General features: G+C 37.8%; 1 protein-coding gene across 2 annotated transcripts in view; it reads left to right on the forward strand.

Annotated features, from left to right (window-relative positions):
* ANK3 (ankyrin 3) overlaps nt 1-17,250 on the forward strand; it is a 687,918-nt gene that overhangs the window by 125,297 nt on the left and 545,371 nt on the right. For both annotated transcript variants that reach the window (XM_060642689.3, XM_060642719.3), the window contains one exon: nt 435-473. In XM_060642689.3, coding sequence (XP_060498672.2) covers nt 435-473 — 39 coding nt within the window. The remainder of the gene's footprint in view (nt 1-434; nt 474-17,250) is intronic.

Here is a 17,250-nt window from a genome sequence, read left to right on the forward strand (position 1 = left end):
GAACATTTCCTGCAGGCTCCTTTTTTCACTGTGCACCATCACCTTTCCTCTGTTTTGCTTTGCATTTTAAGGCACTTCCGGTGTTTTTAAGTCCATTAATAATAATCATTTGAAGGGGCGTCTGGGTGGCTCAGTCTGTTGGGTGTATGACTCTTGATTTTGGTCAGGTCATGATCTCATGGTTCGTGAGTTTGAGCCCCATGTTGGGCTCTGCTCTGATAGCACAGAGCCTGCTTGGGATTCTTGGTCTTTCCATCTCTCTCTCTTTCTCTCTCTCTCTCTCTGCCCCTCCCCTGCTCACGCACACATACCTATTCTCTCTCTCTCTTAAAAAATAAATAAACATTAAAAACAAATAACTGTTTGTAAACCGTTGTCATGGTAAATATCTAAAATTCTTTCATGTTTGCTAAAATTTGTTTCTTTGTTTCTAGGGTGACTATGGATCCTACTATTCCCGAAGCTCCAGAAAGGTAAAGAAAGTTAAGATGGAACTCAATAGATATTTTATTTTTGGTTTCCCTTTTTTGTCATAATTATAAACATGGACTGAAAGAATTATTTATATAGGATGAGGTTCTGTAACCTTTTACAAATTTAATTTTTTAAAAATGTTTTATTTATTTTTGAGAGAAAAAAACAGTGCGAGCAGGGGAGGGGTGGAGAGACGAAGACACAGAATCTGACAACAGGCTCCAGGCTCTGAGCTGTCAGCACAGAGCCCGATGTGGGGCTTGAACTGATGGACCATGGGATCATGATCTGAACAGAAGTCGGACACCTAACCGATTGAGCCACCCAGGCGCCCCTAAAAATTTAAATCAGAGAATAGTTTAAAAGTTTTTTTTAGTTTTTGCCTCATGGAGCCACCTGGTCACCTGGACACGTGCTCATGGTAGAATGGTACCTTGGGAGTGTTACCTATGTTCCACATCTGGTCCTCAGCTGTACGATTGGAGGTTTGATTTTATGACATCCAAGAGTGGCCCTATCCCCAGGAGACTGATGCAGCATCAATTTCTCCATTTATAATGCCATGAAAATCAAATGCTTGGCTTGCCTCATTAGTACATTCTCTGTTTGAAAAGCCTGAATAGAAATTTAATTATGATCAGATGCTGCTCAATCTGGAATTAGGAGAGCCAGTTTGATGATTTTAATAGTGCAAGTCTTTTAGCCATGATACCCCAGTGCCCCATCTTACCTTGAGGAGTGTTCTGCCCAGTGGGCCTTGCAGGCTGCCTTTCCTCTATACAGCGATGGGTAAATGATACAACTCTCCCCCTCTCCCTTTCCCACCTCCCTGGACTTGCCACCACTCATCTTTCCATATGCTTAACATCCACTTTCTTTCATCTTTTAGTCTGGGTAATATCTGTTCTTTGCAACAGGCAGGCTAAGGAAAGGGTTAGGACTGGTTGTATTTGAATATCAACTCTACCTGGTTCCATGTTCTTGGACAAGGTACTGAGTCACTCTGTGCTTCAACTTCCTCAATGTGAAGATAGATTAGTAATGGTACCTATCTCATAGGTTTGTTGTGAGGAGACCATTTCATTCAGTGGTACAATAAGAGCTAAAAAAGTCAAATGATATAATTCATGTTATTATAGCTTATTGTTTTTTCTAAGGTGACTTCTGCACTCATATGTATAGATTTTATTAGGGTGAATTATGCAAAATTGCCATTTTGGTATGTCAAAAATTGTCTAACAATAGCTACTTCCTTTGGCTAAACCCAATAACATTAACTTTTAAATCTTTTTCCTATTTATGGAACCTTTAGTTATTTTACTGCTTTAACACATATCATTACCCTTATTCTTTGAAATATTCACTTGCATCATCTTCCTTAAATGATGTTATTTTGTTGTTGATCTTCAGTGAAATGGTAGAGTAATACTGATTTTTTGTTGTGAACTACTCATAAGAATGATAACATAGTCTTTTTAGATTTTTACATTGGTTCAGTAGATATTTCTTCCCATCATATCACCAGCCTTACAAGATGTTGTCATGTTGCTGGTCAGTGTTATTTGTGTCACTGATAATAAACTAAGACTCATCTGAATCCTACTGTTAATTCCTTCTTACCCATGTATGTTATGTCTCACCTCTTAAAGAACTTTTGTATTTTGGGGGTGTATTTTCTTTTCCAGTAATTTTAAGGCGCAAAAGTATAATTATCTTCATTTTCTAAAGTTAAAACATTGAATTGTATGTTGAATAATTAGACCAAGAGCATAGATTTAGTTAGTAATCTAGTTAGTTGAACAGAGATCTTCATAATTTCAAAGCTAAGATGGGCTTTTACAGGTCTTACCCAAAGCTCTCATTTTGTGTTTTTGAGTAAATAAAAACCTTAAGAGGCTGTCTGAAATAATAGTGGCAGAATCAGAAAAAAAAATGGGTATCCTTTAGTTTTCCCCATTCCCTCTATATTTCTAGGGTCCTGTTTTTGCTCAGAATCATTCTTTGACCACATTTTAGAGTTTCAAATCCAGTGTAGTTAATAATCGATACCAATTTTGGAATGAATGGAACATGAATTTCAGCACTACTCTGATGAGAACAAATATATATGTTGTCATGTGTCAACATTGAAATATTTTAGTTTTTCTTAAATATTATATGAGCATGAAACAACCATTCAAGTGTGGATTTAGGACTTTCTTGTTCTGTTCTAATAATGTATTTGTGCCCAAACCAAATGTAGCTATGTCTTATATGTGGTTTAAATGCTGTCTTTACTGAAGAATTGACTTTGTACCGTGATGTCAGAAGACATGAGGCATTGGCATTCCTAGGCTGAAATAAATGATTTCTCTAGAGACTTCAATACCACCAGGAATTCACCAGTTCGGTGAGTCAATAAATCTGAATAGGGCAAAAAGAGACTGGGAGTTGATGCCTTTTTTTTATCCAAAGTGAAGGATTTCTGCTGCTTTACAGTTTTGGTATCTTGGGAATGTCTTTTGTGGCCTCTGTCTGGTTTGGGTATAAACTCAACTGCCTTGGTTCTTTGGAACTCACAGTGGCCAATCAGCTCAGTTTGCCTCCATTCTCTCTTGTCACAGTTTCAAAGAACACACCAGAAGTCAGAGATCTGAACTCTAAAGAGGCTCCTTGCTGCTTGGCACCTACTCCAGTTTCTCATCTCCAGTCATTTAATGGTCCAACCCACTTTGCCGGCAAGGGAATGTCTGGGGCCTCAGGAGGCAACACAGAATCCTTTTTCAGAATTTTTGTTATTGAATCCTCTCACCTACTTAAAATATTAAAGTCCTCCTGGGATTAGAGACTGAGGAGGTATGATTTCATAGTGCACAAATTGAAGGGGTAGCTTGGATGAAGTCTGAATTTAATGAGAAGATGATCGATAAAAATGAAAGGAAACCCAATTATTATGTCTTGATATCTGATTCTTTCTTTGTTTTCCCCCACCACTTTGATTATGTGTTTTTATAGAATGTGAATTGAATGGCAGCATTTAAGAAACCAAGGTCACTTTTTGAATCTCGTATACCAAAGACTTGCCTAGGCAAGCCTTTGATTTAGATGTTTGTAAATGTGACTTGACATCTATAGATAGGTGTGCTGTCAGAACATTCGATTTGCTTAATAGAAAAGATGAAGGAAAGCATGAGCCTCTGTGATAGAATTCTTTTGTCTTTGAACTCTGGAATATGAGTAATCAGGAACAATGCTGCATCGTGTCAGGCGGAGTCTGAATCCTGATGACACAATTCTAAGAACTGTCAGAATTGACTTATGCCCAACTTAAGGGTATGGGTTACAAAAAGGCTGACTAAAAATACTTGGATATTTGCTGTTGCTTGCCAAAGTTTGTTTTCATTTTACATTCAGAACAAATCAGAGCTACCACAGTGCAGGCACGATGCTGCCCTGAAGGTCTTTACATGGGGAGACTGGCTTATACCAGGTTCAGATGTGACAGTGTGCTGGCCACATCCACTGTCATTTCACTCAGCCTCAGGACTGATCTGATAGCTTGGACATGGCTTTCCTCTCTGCTCCTTCAAGTGGGCCCCTTACTGAAGGTGTGTGGTCAGTAGGAAGAAAAGATTCCCATTTTCATTTGGGACTATCAGTCCTTTAACACTTTTTCATGACATTTAAGGAATACATGTTTGCTTTGATTTCTATTCGAAAGAGAATAATGTTATTGTATGCCTTTAAAAAATGTGTTAGGAATGCAAGTAAGAGTATGTGAGTATGTGTAAAAAAGAGGGAGAGAGAGAGGGAGTGAGTGAGTTGGGATTTGGAAGACTAAAAAATAGCACGTAGAATATTTATGAAAGTATATAGTTTGCTATATTAGAAATCATCTTACGAATGAAGTTATTGTTAGTTCACTAATGTATAGTTGTCACATGTAAGCAACTGACACCAACTTTGAACCCACAAGCTTAGCATCCTGGCTTAGCAGACCAAAAGATTCATATATGACCAGATATTGTCACTCTCATGCTTTCACAAAATGCTACTATCCTTCCGCTCATGAGAAAATAGAATTTTTCAATTGATCCTCTGTTTTTCAGTATGATTACAAAGTTGTTTAAAATTTCAGAAATGAAGTCTGATAGCACAGTATTTTCTCCCAGACATCTGATGCTGTTTATTGCTTAACATCTTCTTTTGGAAATTGTCTCTCCATGTCTTTGGGCATTATTTTATCAGGGTATTCATATTTTCCTCATCAATTTATACAAGTTTTTTATGTATTAATATTATTTGTCCTTTAGCTCCATTTTGGGGGCAAATATTTCTGTAGAGTTCCTTTGACTTTTATTTCCCTTTATATTATGTTTAGCTTGCACAGTTTAATTTAAAAGTTTAGTAAACAAACACTATTTGTGGTGGAACTGTTAACCGTAGACTTGTTTTCAAATATGGTAATTTTTAGAAAACATGTTTGGGCACAGTTTCAGATCATATTTTTTATATGAAAACCAAAAATCAAAAGGTGGTAAATATGGCTGAGGTGAGAGTCATGTTGGGGGCTTTGAATTTTCAGCTAAGGAGATCAATCTAGAATAGACATGATTCATATTAAATTGGATACAATTGTGGACCACAGTATGATAAGGGATCAGTATATGTTAATCTCCTTGAAGCAGTGGAGGAGATGCCAAACTGTGGGGCACTGTCATATTATTTCACTGTGGTGGTGGTGGTGGTGTTAACTCTCACGAAAGTCCCTTTTGTGACAGAATTAAAAAAAAATTAAGTTTATTTATTTTGAGAGAGAGAGAGAGAGAGAGAGAGAAAGAGAGAGATCAAGTGTTGAAGGGGCGGAGAGAGAGAGAAAGAGAGAGAGAGAGAGAGAAAGAGAGAGAGAGAGAGAGAGAAGATCCCAAGCAGGTTCCACGCTGTCAGTGCAGAGCCTGACGCAGGGCTTGAACCCACAAACCGTGAGATCATGAGCTGGGCCGAGATCAAGAATCAGACACTTAACTGGTGGAACCACCCAGGTACCCCATGTGACAGACTTTCTAATGGATTTATCTATAACACATTTAAATCCATTATCACATCTGAAAGGTTTCATATGTTCACATATGAAACTGAACTGTCTTCACTGAGTCTCTAGAACTCAAATTAGTACCCTGGAATTCCAAGGTGAATTCTTGTTCTACAGTTCTCATCTTTATGATGAAAAAGGGACTCTAACCTGGGTAATGTTATGGTTTCTGCTTCCAAACCATCTCCTTCTGGAGGGCGGGATACCTAGTGGTTGGTATCTAGCAAGCTACTTGCTAGTTAGTCAAGCAAGTCACTTGACTGCTATATTCCTCAGTTTTCTCATTTCTAAAGGCCCATAATAATAAGTACTTACCTCGTAGAGTTTTTATGAAAATAAAATGAGAATACAGCTTTTCCCCAAAGTTACTGCTCCATTGTATGTGCTTGATGCAATGTGAAATTCACCACCAGCAACATGAAGATGCCCCTTCTCCTTTCCTTTTCCTCAGTTGATGATACTCTACACCATCTTCCATGTAGTAGGTTTTGAGAGACTGAGGCTAAAACCCAGAAAACTATGAGGACGTAAACATTTTAATAGTGTAGTAATAAAGCAGGAGACAAGAAATTGGTGATGGAGCCAGGAAAGGATGCTTTAAAATCCCATTTCAAAATGGTCAGTTTCTTCCCATGGTTGCTTCCTTGGCCCACAGGTCACCGCCCCCCCCCCCCCCCCCACCATATCCATTTGTAATATTATAAAAGAGGGCTCAAAGTAGATGAACAGAATTTGAGACTGTTAGTCTTGTTTTGGTCTTTAATGATGTATGCTTATCTACTGTGTGTGTTATTACTAAATATGTGTTACTATATATATAGACAAGTGTACATGTGTGAGCACACACACTGTATAATGTATATAAAATGGTGTAAGTTAGAGCTCTAAAAATCTCCATAATTCCAGATCCCTGCTGAGCCTCTCAATAAGAGTTACTCTGCTAATTCATCCCAGGGGGAAAACCTGGGGAGGAGCTTCAGTGTGGTAAATACTGTTTACTCTAAGCTACAATGATGGGTTTCTTTCTTCACGATTAGAGTATAATGTGTATCCCCCACTGCTCAGTCTGTAGCTCCCAACTCAAGAGGTTATTGGAATAAAAAGTGATTCTGTCTCAGGCCAGAAGGAAAATAGAATTCACATGTATTCTTTCTTAGGTTCATGAAAGAGAAAAAGATTTCCTGATGTAACTGACTGTGGTTTGTCTTTTGAGTCTATAACCAATCTGCTGATAATTATTTCAAATAGTGCAGTAAAAGAAAAGGAACCAACATTTATTGAATGGCCATTATATGCTCTATGATTTTAACTCATTTGATTCTCCAAAGGCTCTGTGAAGCTGGTTTGATTACCCCCAATTTATAGATGAGGGACTGAGGCTTGAAGTGTTTGGTAAATAGCAGAGTTCTGATTTACACCCAGGTTCAACTGATCCCCCAAATCATGCTCTTTCTGGGGCTTTGCCATCTGCTGATACATTTGATTATGAATAAGGGAGACCAGAAAAATTGCTCAAAGTTTTTCACATTTCAGGTGCTGGCCCTGCTATCCACACCCAGGGAGATGAGTAGGCAGCTACTGTGGGCAGTAATAACCATGTAAAGCAAGTTTCCTGCTCAGACATAAGTTCTGCCTGTCTCTTTTTCATCTGACTTGGGTACTGTCCTGCTCTTCACTATTTACCTCGACTCTGACTTCTTTTTTTTTTTTTTTTTTAATGTTTATTTTTGAGACAGAGGGAGACAGAGCATGAACGGGGGAGGGTCAGAGAGAGAGGGAGACACAGAATCTGAAACAGGCTCCAGGCTCTGAGCTGTCAGCACAGAGCCCGACGCGGGGCTTGAACTCACGAACCACGAGATCATGACCTGAGCCGAAGTCGGAAGCTTAACCGACTGAGCCACCCAGGCTCCCCTACCTCGACTCTGACTTCTAACCTGCCTCCCACCTCCCGCTAAAATTTTTACATTCGCTAGGTTTGCTTGGAACTAGTAAAGCCATGTTGGTGACAGTTATTTACTTTACTTATTTATTTCAACTTTAATCTAGTGTTTTGGATATCCAGTTATAATTTGAGGCGTTTATAACCTCCTGAGAAAAGAGTCAGCAATTAAGATGTCAGCCTTGTCAGGATTCTTAAGCACTGTGCTGATAGGTACTTGGAAATGACATGGATGGAACATATGCTAAAACCTTCTGGCATGTAAATATGTTGCTCTTTAATAGAAAGTTTCCAGGATCCAATAAGCAGCCTTTTGCAATGATTTAGGTATTCTGGGTTGGATTCAGCCTTTCTTAGTAAGATTTTTTTCTTTCTTTCTTTCTTTCTTTCTTTCTTTTTTTTTTTATGTTAGAAAGGGAGGAAGTGTTCAGTATAAGGAAAAATGGGTGAACTTGAGTGTCTGATTGGTGCAGTCTTAAATTTTAGTCCCATCTCTCACTGTTGGAGTGCTCCTAGGCAAGTCACTTTACTTCTTGGAGCTCTGGTTATCCATTTGCAAAGCACATGTTGTACCTACCATTCTTTATAACACCCACTATAGTGCCTAGCACAGAGCATCACTGAGCAAATATTAGTTCTCTGTGTTTTGACCTGAAAGGTAATGCTTTTTATTTTATTTTATTTTTTTTTAATGTTTATTATTGAGAGACAAAGAGAGACAGAACATGAGCATGGGAGGGGCATAGAGAAGGGGAGACACAGAATCCGAAGCAGGCTCCTGGCTCTGGACTCCAGGCTGTCAACACAGAGCCCAATGTGGGGCTCGAACTCACAAACCGGGAGATCATGACCTGAGCTGAAGTCAGACGCTTAACCAGCTGAGCCATCCAGGTGCCCCGGGTAATGCTTTTAATTAATTTTTAGTTCTTGCCTTTAATGAATTCATGTGTATGAAGAAAAGACTGATTAAATAAGACTTTCCTCACATAAAGGCTGTATTCCCTTTATAGTTCTGTATCTGTTCTATTTTAAATAAAGGTTTAAACTCTCTCATTTCCCTGATACCTTCTGCATGAGATGAGACCTGAACTCAACATAGAGCAGCTAGTTGGGTGGATTCCATACATCCGCTGTGGGCAAGTGTTCTCCCTGCCAGATCTGGGGTGTGGTGAGTTTGAGAGTCACATTTTGCTAACTTAGCTATTGATGATTCCAACACATTTTTGAGACATAGGTGATGCCTTTGGAATTGTGCAGGAATCAGAAATGACAAATATGGTAGGTCAAAGCTTACAGCCATAGGAGAAAACACTTCTGGGCTGGGGAGGGATCATGTTCCATTTTGCAATCCTCTGGTCTCTTCTGTGTATTCTGTGCTCCTGATAAAAACTTGCCTATCCCACCTGCCGTATTAAGTAAACTCAGTAGTTTTCAAAAATAATTTTAAATGTGCCCAAAGATTAACAGTTAATGAGTATAAGCCTAGAAAGATTTCATCTTAAATTAATCAGCAGTAGATATTCTCCAGTACCTAAAGTTAAAATTAACTACTGATCTTTCACTTTTAAGTCAACAGATGAATACTTTTATATGCAAGACACACTTTTTAACGAAAATGTAAATATTTGTTTTCACCAAATGAGAGAAGACCTTTCCCTGTACAGGAATATGTTTTAGAAAAGACGATGTGTACTTTCTAAAGCATCACAAGAGACCAATTAATTTGATTAATCAGAAGCTTTGAAATTATTTTTAGTGCTGTACAGTTATCAGTGTTCCAAAAAAAACCTGTTCCTCAGTTTACAAATGTGTTTATTTTTGTCCCAATACAATCATTAAAACTCTAGGAAATGTATTTTTTAAAGTCCAGAAATATAAGGAACTTAAGAATGACTACCTGTCATTTTTTATGTTTTTTTTTTTCTAGTTGTCAATACTGCTGCCCATCAACAGCTAGCACCAAATTTTCTGCTGGTCTAAAGTCTAATGATACAGCTGTATTTTGATTTTCCTAAACACTTCTTTATAGACAGAAATAAGATAAAATATCTCTATATTAATATTTTGGAGCTCTGGAGATAATCAGCACCAGTATGATACCCTTATAACATGACTTGAGGAAGCAGGAAGTGTTACGTAAAGTCAGAAAGAATATTCAGAAGTTTCTGTATGTTTCCTGTTACTTTCTTTGACATTTTATTTTTAGATCATCCTTATGAAGTGGGCAGAGAAGCTCTTAATATAACTTTATAGACACAGAAATGGAAGCTCATTGCCTTGACTTACACAAAGTCCCATAGCTGACCTACTTGTGACTAGAGCTGGCCCTTGGTTCAGTGCTTTTTCCCCTGTCCCACTATCCAAGTCACTCATTTAAGGGACCACATGCCCCCCATTCAAGTCATTTCCCTGTGAGAAGCAGTCAAGCCCTGTTCCTTTGTGGGCTGGTTGTTAAACATTAATGGATGCACTCTGTAACTAACTACAGAGAAAGTAACACCAGTTCACCAATGCATATGAATCTTTCTGTGTATGTCTCCACTTTTCCCTTAAGAACATTTTTGTCTGGACTCATCACACTTGGTAATGTATGTTGTTTATTTTTTCCTGTGTGGAACCTAGATGGAGACAGACTGAAAGATGGTCTGTGCCTATCAGCTGTGCTGATGCCAGTAAGTGTACTGATTATGTTTACCAGGCTCAAGCTTTTAAGATGAGTCTCTATGGACGGAAATGAATTGCTCATTTTAGGGACTTGTCCAGTGCTGTGATCAGCTAAACTAATATAGCAAAACCCAAAATGAATCTTGTTGTGTGGTTCAGTAGCAATCTTTGGGACAGCGTAGAGAGTGGCCTCTGAATAAGGATGCTTAGGAAGTCTGCTGTCTACCTTCTAACTCTTGAACTCAGTGATTTAGTTTTGTGGAGCTTGCTTATTTTGTTTCGGCAACCAGGCACACTTCCTATAGGTTTGGTGCCTTTCTCTCAACACTCAAATGGGAATTGCCTACATAGAGCATAGGTGGTGAGGAATTATTGTAGAGGTGTTAAAAGCATTAGAGAACTTCCTTCCAGATCTTTGGTTTTAGACACATGTGGAACATTAGTTTATCTTCTTCTTCTTCTTCTTCTTCTTCTTTTTTTTTTTTTGCAAATACAGGTAACCTTGCAAAATAGACTGAGTAGTTAGCTCTTATTTTCACAACCCTGGCATGAAAATTTCTTCCAGGCTGGAGCAGCTGCTTAGACTGTTGCTATGCAACCAGGAGAGGCGTTCACAAGCATTGTTACAAGCTGGCAATCAAAGATGAGACAATGTTTTCTTTTGATTATGTGTTTTATTTATTTATTCATTTACTTACTTACTTACTTACTTACTTACTTGTTTATTTATTTGTATCAGCTCTTGGTTTGGGGAGTGTGTATTTACATCCTTTGGGGAGTTTTTATTTGCAGAAATGCCTTTTCCAGAGAAACTTTTTTGTTGAAGGCATTTTGATTTGATCTTGCTAGATAAAAAGGTGAGCCCCACCTCACGGGCAGTAGGTGTTGAAATTAGGCCTCAAAGCAGATAAAATAGTTCTTAATAAATAAGAACATAGTGGAGTCAAATGCGGCTTTGACCACCCTTTTACTAAGAAAACATCCAAGCTTCATATTCTTCTACTGCTGGTGTTTATACATTGTGCACTTCTCTGACCTAAATCAGTAGCTTTGAATCTGCAGTTCCTTCAGCTCTCTTGTCCCTGAAAGTCATGTCTGAATAGAAGACCATTTAAACCTTTACAATCAGGGTTTATCCTGACCAGATTTTCTGGAGCCATCTTTTATGTGAATCCTTGACCTTTACAGATTTTGTCTTTCAAACCCTAATGAACTGGCTTTTAAACAAATTTTTGGGCAAATGCTTATAACCAATGTTTATATTTTCAGTTATCTATTTTTCAATTACCGATTGATGTTTATTTAGTGAGGCTGAGGGATGTGCCTCAGAACTGTTCATAAGACTCCTGCAGGTCAAGAGGCGAAGATGGGAAGACTAAAAGGATACAGTTCTTCTGCCAGGAACCCAAAGGAGAAAAAGAGGGAGGATAGAAACTGCGTATCAGTGGGCTTCCTATTGATGTCTGGCAACATTACAGTCCGGGTTATTGAACTGATAGCTTGTGATGACTAAGAAGTGGTGACAATTAGGAGCCAACCTGATTTCACTAGGAAAAACTCATGTAAAATTGAACCTATTTTCTTCCTGATGATTTTACTATGCTGGTGATTCATGTAATTCTATAGCCACTGGATACGGATTTTAGTAACATCTTATGATCATCAACATTTCATTACTGCAGTCTCTAACTTTTATGCTTTAAAATAGCACTTAGCAATTTTTTCCCCCTGAAAATGGCTCTCTGTGTAAATTATTTGAAGAAATGAAACAGAACATTACAACTGATGCAAATGTTTTTGAGATTCAGGGATATAACATTTGCATATAAACATTACTGGTTGCATTTCCCCCTTGTAATTGGGCCTACTGTAGAAAAGAGTTTTGTTTTTTATCTTTTAAAGTCAATATTTAGTGTTTTATTGCATGAGGCCATGCTCACATTTTAGAATGTAGCTCAGTCAGGATGAGCTTATCTTCATCATCTGGGCCCTCCCAAAGTGAGTGGGGTTACAGTTTGGGCCTTTGTCACTGCTGGGGTTTTGCATATGAAGTGTCAATGTGTCAGTGACTATTGGAAAAAAGCTTGATACCTCATCTTAGTTTCCATGTTCCTTTTGAGTTCTTTGTACAAGAGGGGAGACTGAACCATTTTAAATCAAACCATAAAGCACTACAGAGAATGCTGAATTTTTTCCATTTCTTCAATCCACTAGCATTTACTGAGTAGCGCGCTTCATTGGTTTGAAGACAAATGGGGTAGATGCATTCTCTCACATACTAAATTCTTGTACTGCCTTTTTAAAAGACCTTTGGCCAACTGATGGACCCCTTCTTAGAAAGAAAATTTTAAATACATAAGATATGAGGAATTTATTATATTAAAATAGTTATCAAAGATTAAAAATTATGTTAAAGTAATGGATGAATAATAGATATTAATGCATTAGGTAACAAGAACTAGAGAGTTTAATATCAGCTCTATTTTTTAAGTTTATTTATTTTTGAGAGAGAGAGTGTGATCAGGGGAGGGGCAGAGAGAAAGAGACAGAGAGAGAGAGAGAGAGAGAGAGAGAGGGAGAGAGAGAATCTCAAGAGAGAGAGAGGGAGAGAGAGAATCTCAAGCAGGCTCTGCACGGTCACCGCAGAGCCTGATGCAGGGTTTGAACTCATGAACTGTGATATCATGACCTGAGCCGAAATCAAGAGGCAGATGCTTAACCAACTGAGCCACCCAGGCATTTTTGTTATCATGATACACTTAAGCAATATCATAATATATCTGCCTAACTATAGAGTGGTAGAAAAGTAATCATTATTTCTATTGGTGACAAAGTCACAGGTACTATTAATACTCTGTGGCTTGGATCATGCCTACATTTATAATGCAAGGAGATGCTAGATGTCAGTTAGATGTTAATAAAAGTAAAGAGGTACTTTTCTCCATCTAAGAGTCTGTCCCCGGATGGATGTCTGTGGAGGATGTCCATATACCCCAATCAAAATACCCGTGTTTACGTGTTCACCATTGTAATTGTAATGTTCTCAAAAATAATTTTCTTAAAAATAAAAAGTAAAATACAATATTAATATAAGATTATGATATATTCTTTCCAGATAGTAATGTCTCTAGGATTAGAATCATTGTGGATATTCTAGTTAATATGTATAGTTTAAATTATGTTAGGCTTGTGTAATAGCAGAAACAAATGAACTTCAAACATGTATATTGTCTATGTGATCCAATCCTCAGAAGAATGGAATGGTAACTCTTTACAGAAGATGCCAGATGGCTGGGCCCTTTGCCAGTTTTCCATTATATTGTTGAAGGAGCATAAGAAATAAAGCCATAGTTTAAGTGGAGACATTTCATCTAAACAACCTGTAAGAGGCCAAGGGAAAATGCTCAACTCATTAATGAAAAATGCTAGTAGCCATAGTGAAAATCTTTTTTGCAGATCACAGCACTGATATCATAGGTATTTGTGAGTTAATATATATGTAACATTTACAGTCATGCCTGACACATAGTAAGCCCTGTATTAGTGCTGTTATTGCTATTCCAGCATAAATCACTACTCGTAAGCTCTAGAGATTTGTTGTGGAAGCCATGAAGCTTTCTTTCATATTTCTTTTTTTTAACTTTTTTTTAATAATTTTTTTTTTCATGTTTATTTATTTTTGAGAGAGACAGAGACAGAATGTGAGTGGGTTAGGGGCAGAGAGAGAGGGAGACACAGAATCTGAAGCAGGCTCCACGCTCTGAGCTGTCAGCACAGAGCCTGATGTGGGGCTTGAACTCATGAGCTGTGAGATCATGACCTGAGCCGAGGTCGGACACTCAACCGACTGAGCCACCCAGGTGCCCCTCTTTCATATTTCAAAGAACCATATTTACATATACAACAGTGATTAATTACCAACCCAAGATTGTGGGAAGACATCAGGGACATATTTAACTTATTATTTGAAAAGGTAGTACATGAATGTTATATAAAATCTTAAAGATATAAAAGTGTATATATGGTGAACAGGAAATCATTTTTGCTTCCTTTTCCCCAGTCACCCAATTTTCCTTCCAGAGGCAATGTTTTATATATAAAAGTAATAGATTCTTATTTATTTATTTATTTATTTATTTATTTATTTATTTAAAGTGTATTTATTTATTTTGAGAGACAGCACAAGGGGAGGAGCAGAGAGAGAGGGAGAGAGAGAATCCCAAGCAGGTTCCACACTGTCAGCCTAAGCCCTACATGGGGCTTGATCCCACAACCATGAGACTGTGGCTTGAGCCAAAATCAAGAGTCTGACTGACGCTTAACCAAATGAGCTGCCCAGGTGCCCCAATAGATTTTTCTTTAAAGGGGGAGTTTATGCATATATTTATAAGTTTGTGTACATACACATATAGTTTTTTTTTTTTTTTTTTTTTAAAGTAAACTCTACACCCAACATGGGGCTTGATCCATGATCCAGAGATCAAGAATTGCATGCTGTACTGACTGGGCCAGCCAAGTGCCCCCACACGTAGTCTTTTTCTTTTTTTAAAAAAATATTTACTTATTTATTTTGAGAGAGGGAGAGGGAGGAAGAGTACACATATCAGTGGGGGGAGAGAGGCCGAGGGAGAGAGAGAATCCTAAGCAGGTTCCATGTGCAGAACAGAGCTCAGCGCAGGGCTCTGTCTCATGACTGTGAGATCATGACCTGAGCCGAAATCAAGAGTTGGACGCTTAAGCGACTGAGCTATGCGGGTACCCCCACATTATAGTTTTTTTGATACAGAAATGACTGCATGCTATATACTGTACTTCACCCTGAGTACATCAATAAATAAATCCTAAAGATCATTCCAGATAGAGCTGCCTTGTTTTTTAAAATTTTTAAAAATGTGTATATTTATTTATTTATTTATTTATTTAACATTTATTTATTATTGAGAGACAGAGACTGAGCATGAACATGGGAAGGGCAGAGAGAGGGGGAGGCACAGAATCCAAAGCAGGCTCCAGGCTCCAGGTTGTCAGCACAGAGCCCGATGTGGGGCTTGAACCCACGAATTGTGAGATCATGACCTGAGCCGAAGTCGGACACTTAACCGACTGAGCCACGCAGGTGCCCCTGTTATTTATTTATTTTTGAGAGACAGAATGAGAGGGAGCACAAAATTGGGCACCCCAATTCCTTTTAAATGGCAGGTAAAAAGAGCTCCACATTTAGCCCAAGATATTGCCAATAAGACAGTAAAAACCTAAAACGCAAGAGAGGACAGATTGACAATTCATGGCATCTTTTCTTTCTACAATAATTCTTCAGCATGAGGTTCTTAGCCTTTTTAATATTCCTAACAGCGTGCATGCAGTGTCATGTACAGCATCCCTGCTAAGAGGCTCAGTGAGGAAAAGGAGAGAAATTTGAGAGAAATACATGGATTTTATCTGACATGAATAAGACCGTGATGCAAATAAGGATATAACACTTCTGGGATTGTCAGTTTTGCACATATGAATTTGTTCTGCATACTGTGTGTTCCCTTAATAATACTGGGAAAATGTTCAGGAGGAAAAACAAATGCTTGAAATAGATCTTTAACAAGCTGTGAAATGGCTGAACGCTTAACATAATGAAATACTAGCAATGAAATTAAAATCTACCACCCCCCAAAGTCCATTATGATAATTAATAATAGCAATATTTTATATGTCAGAAACACTTGTTCTAATCAAACAGGGAAACAGAGCTAGACTCTTTCACGGTCATTGGCTTATTGTGTACTCCATTTGAACAAACTCATTTTTTTTATATTGTATCAAAAATAATTTTCCAGATTATCTATTTTCTAAACCTGATAGAATTTTAGGGCAAAATAATGAAGAGTATCCATAGTACTCTACTGGTTGCTCTGATGATCTCAATATAAAGTCAACAGGACATTGAACATGTTCTACTTTAAGGAACTCCAATATACAAAAGTCCACAACATTTTTGAAACCAATAAATTATACAAAAGCTATGTAAATAAAAAAAAAGAAAAAGAACAGAAAACATGCCATATGAAAAGATTTATTCTGAATATGTAATTCTTCTCATTAGAAAAATAAAGCTAGTAAATGTGTTCTTTAAAATGTACTTTTATTAGGATTCCTACCACTAAAGTGAGTCTTCAGATATAAGAACATAAAAGCTTTAAATCAACTGCTTCTATAGAGACTCCTATTAGAATCAGGAGACTAGAAACCCAAAACTTAAATCAGATGGATAAGAAACCAAGTTTTTTTTAAATCAGTATGTTATAAAAGACTAATTACATTAAAAAACGGACTTCATGTAATATGAAAGGATTCACTCTGAATATGAATATTTCCTGATCAAAAAAATACAGCTTGTTAAATGTACTTATTTATTCTTAATATTTATTAATTTTTGAGAGAGAGCGAGCACAAGCTGGGGAGGGGCAGAGAGAGACACAGAATCTGAAGTAGGCTCTAGCTTCTGAGTTGTCAGCACAGAGCCTGACGCAGGGCTTGAACCCATGAACCGCAAGATCATGACTTGAGCCAAAGTCAGACGGTTAACCAACTGAGCCACCCAGGCTCCCCTAAATATACTTATTTAAAATTCTTAGCATTCCTCTCCACTAAAGTGAGCCCCCAAAGGTTGGAAAACAGAAATATTAAAACAATTGTCCTTTTGCAGACTTTGAAGACAGGAGACTAGAAACCAAAGACCTCTCTCAGAAATGTCTGTCTTCTTTCGCCCAAGAAAGAAATCCTTATGAGTTCTTTCTCCTACCAGATATATTCTTTTTCCTTCTGATTTGCGGCAGTTGAGTCAGGAAGTTGCAAGTGAGATGTGAAGCAAATAAAGCATATTGCCAACATCACATAGTGTGAATATAGTTTATGTGATTATGCTACCTGGTTTAACAGATTTAAACACGGTAGTAATCTGTATGCTGTCAGTGTGTAAGTATGCTGTCCATCCATGTGATTGTATCTGTTCATCAGCCTCTGTTCAGGGCACTTGGTGAGCTATTCAGTGACCAGTAAAGTGACCCGCACAATCCCTGGCTGGAAGAGAAGAGCCAGAATAGGTGCT

This window comes from Panthera onca, chromosome D2 (assembly GCF_046562875.1).
Source record: "Panthera onca isolate mPanOnc1 chromosome D2, mPanOnc1 haplotype 2, whole genome shotgun sequence".
Taxonomy (NCBI): Eukaryota; Metazoa; Chordata; class Mammalia; order Carnivora; family Felidae; genus Panthera; species Panthera onca.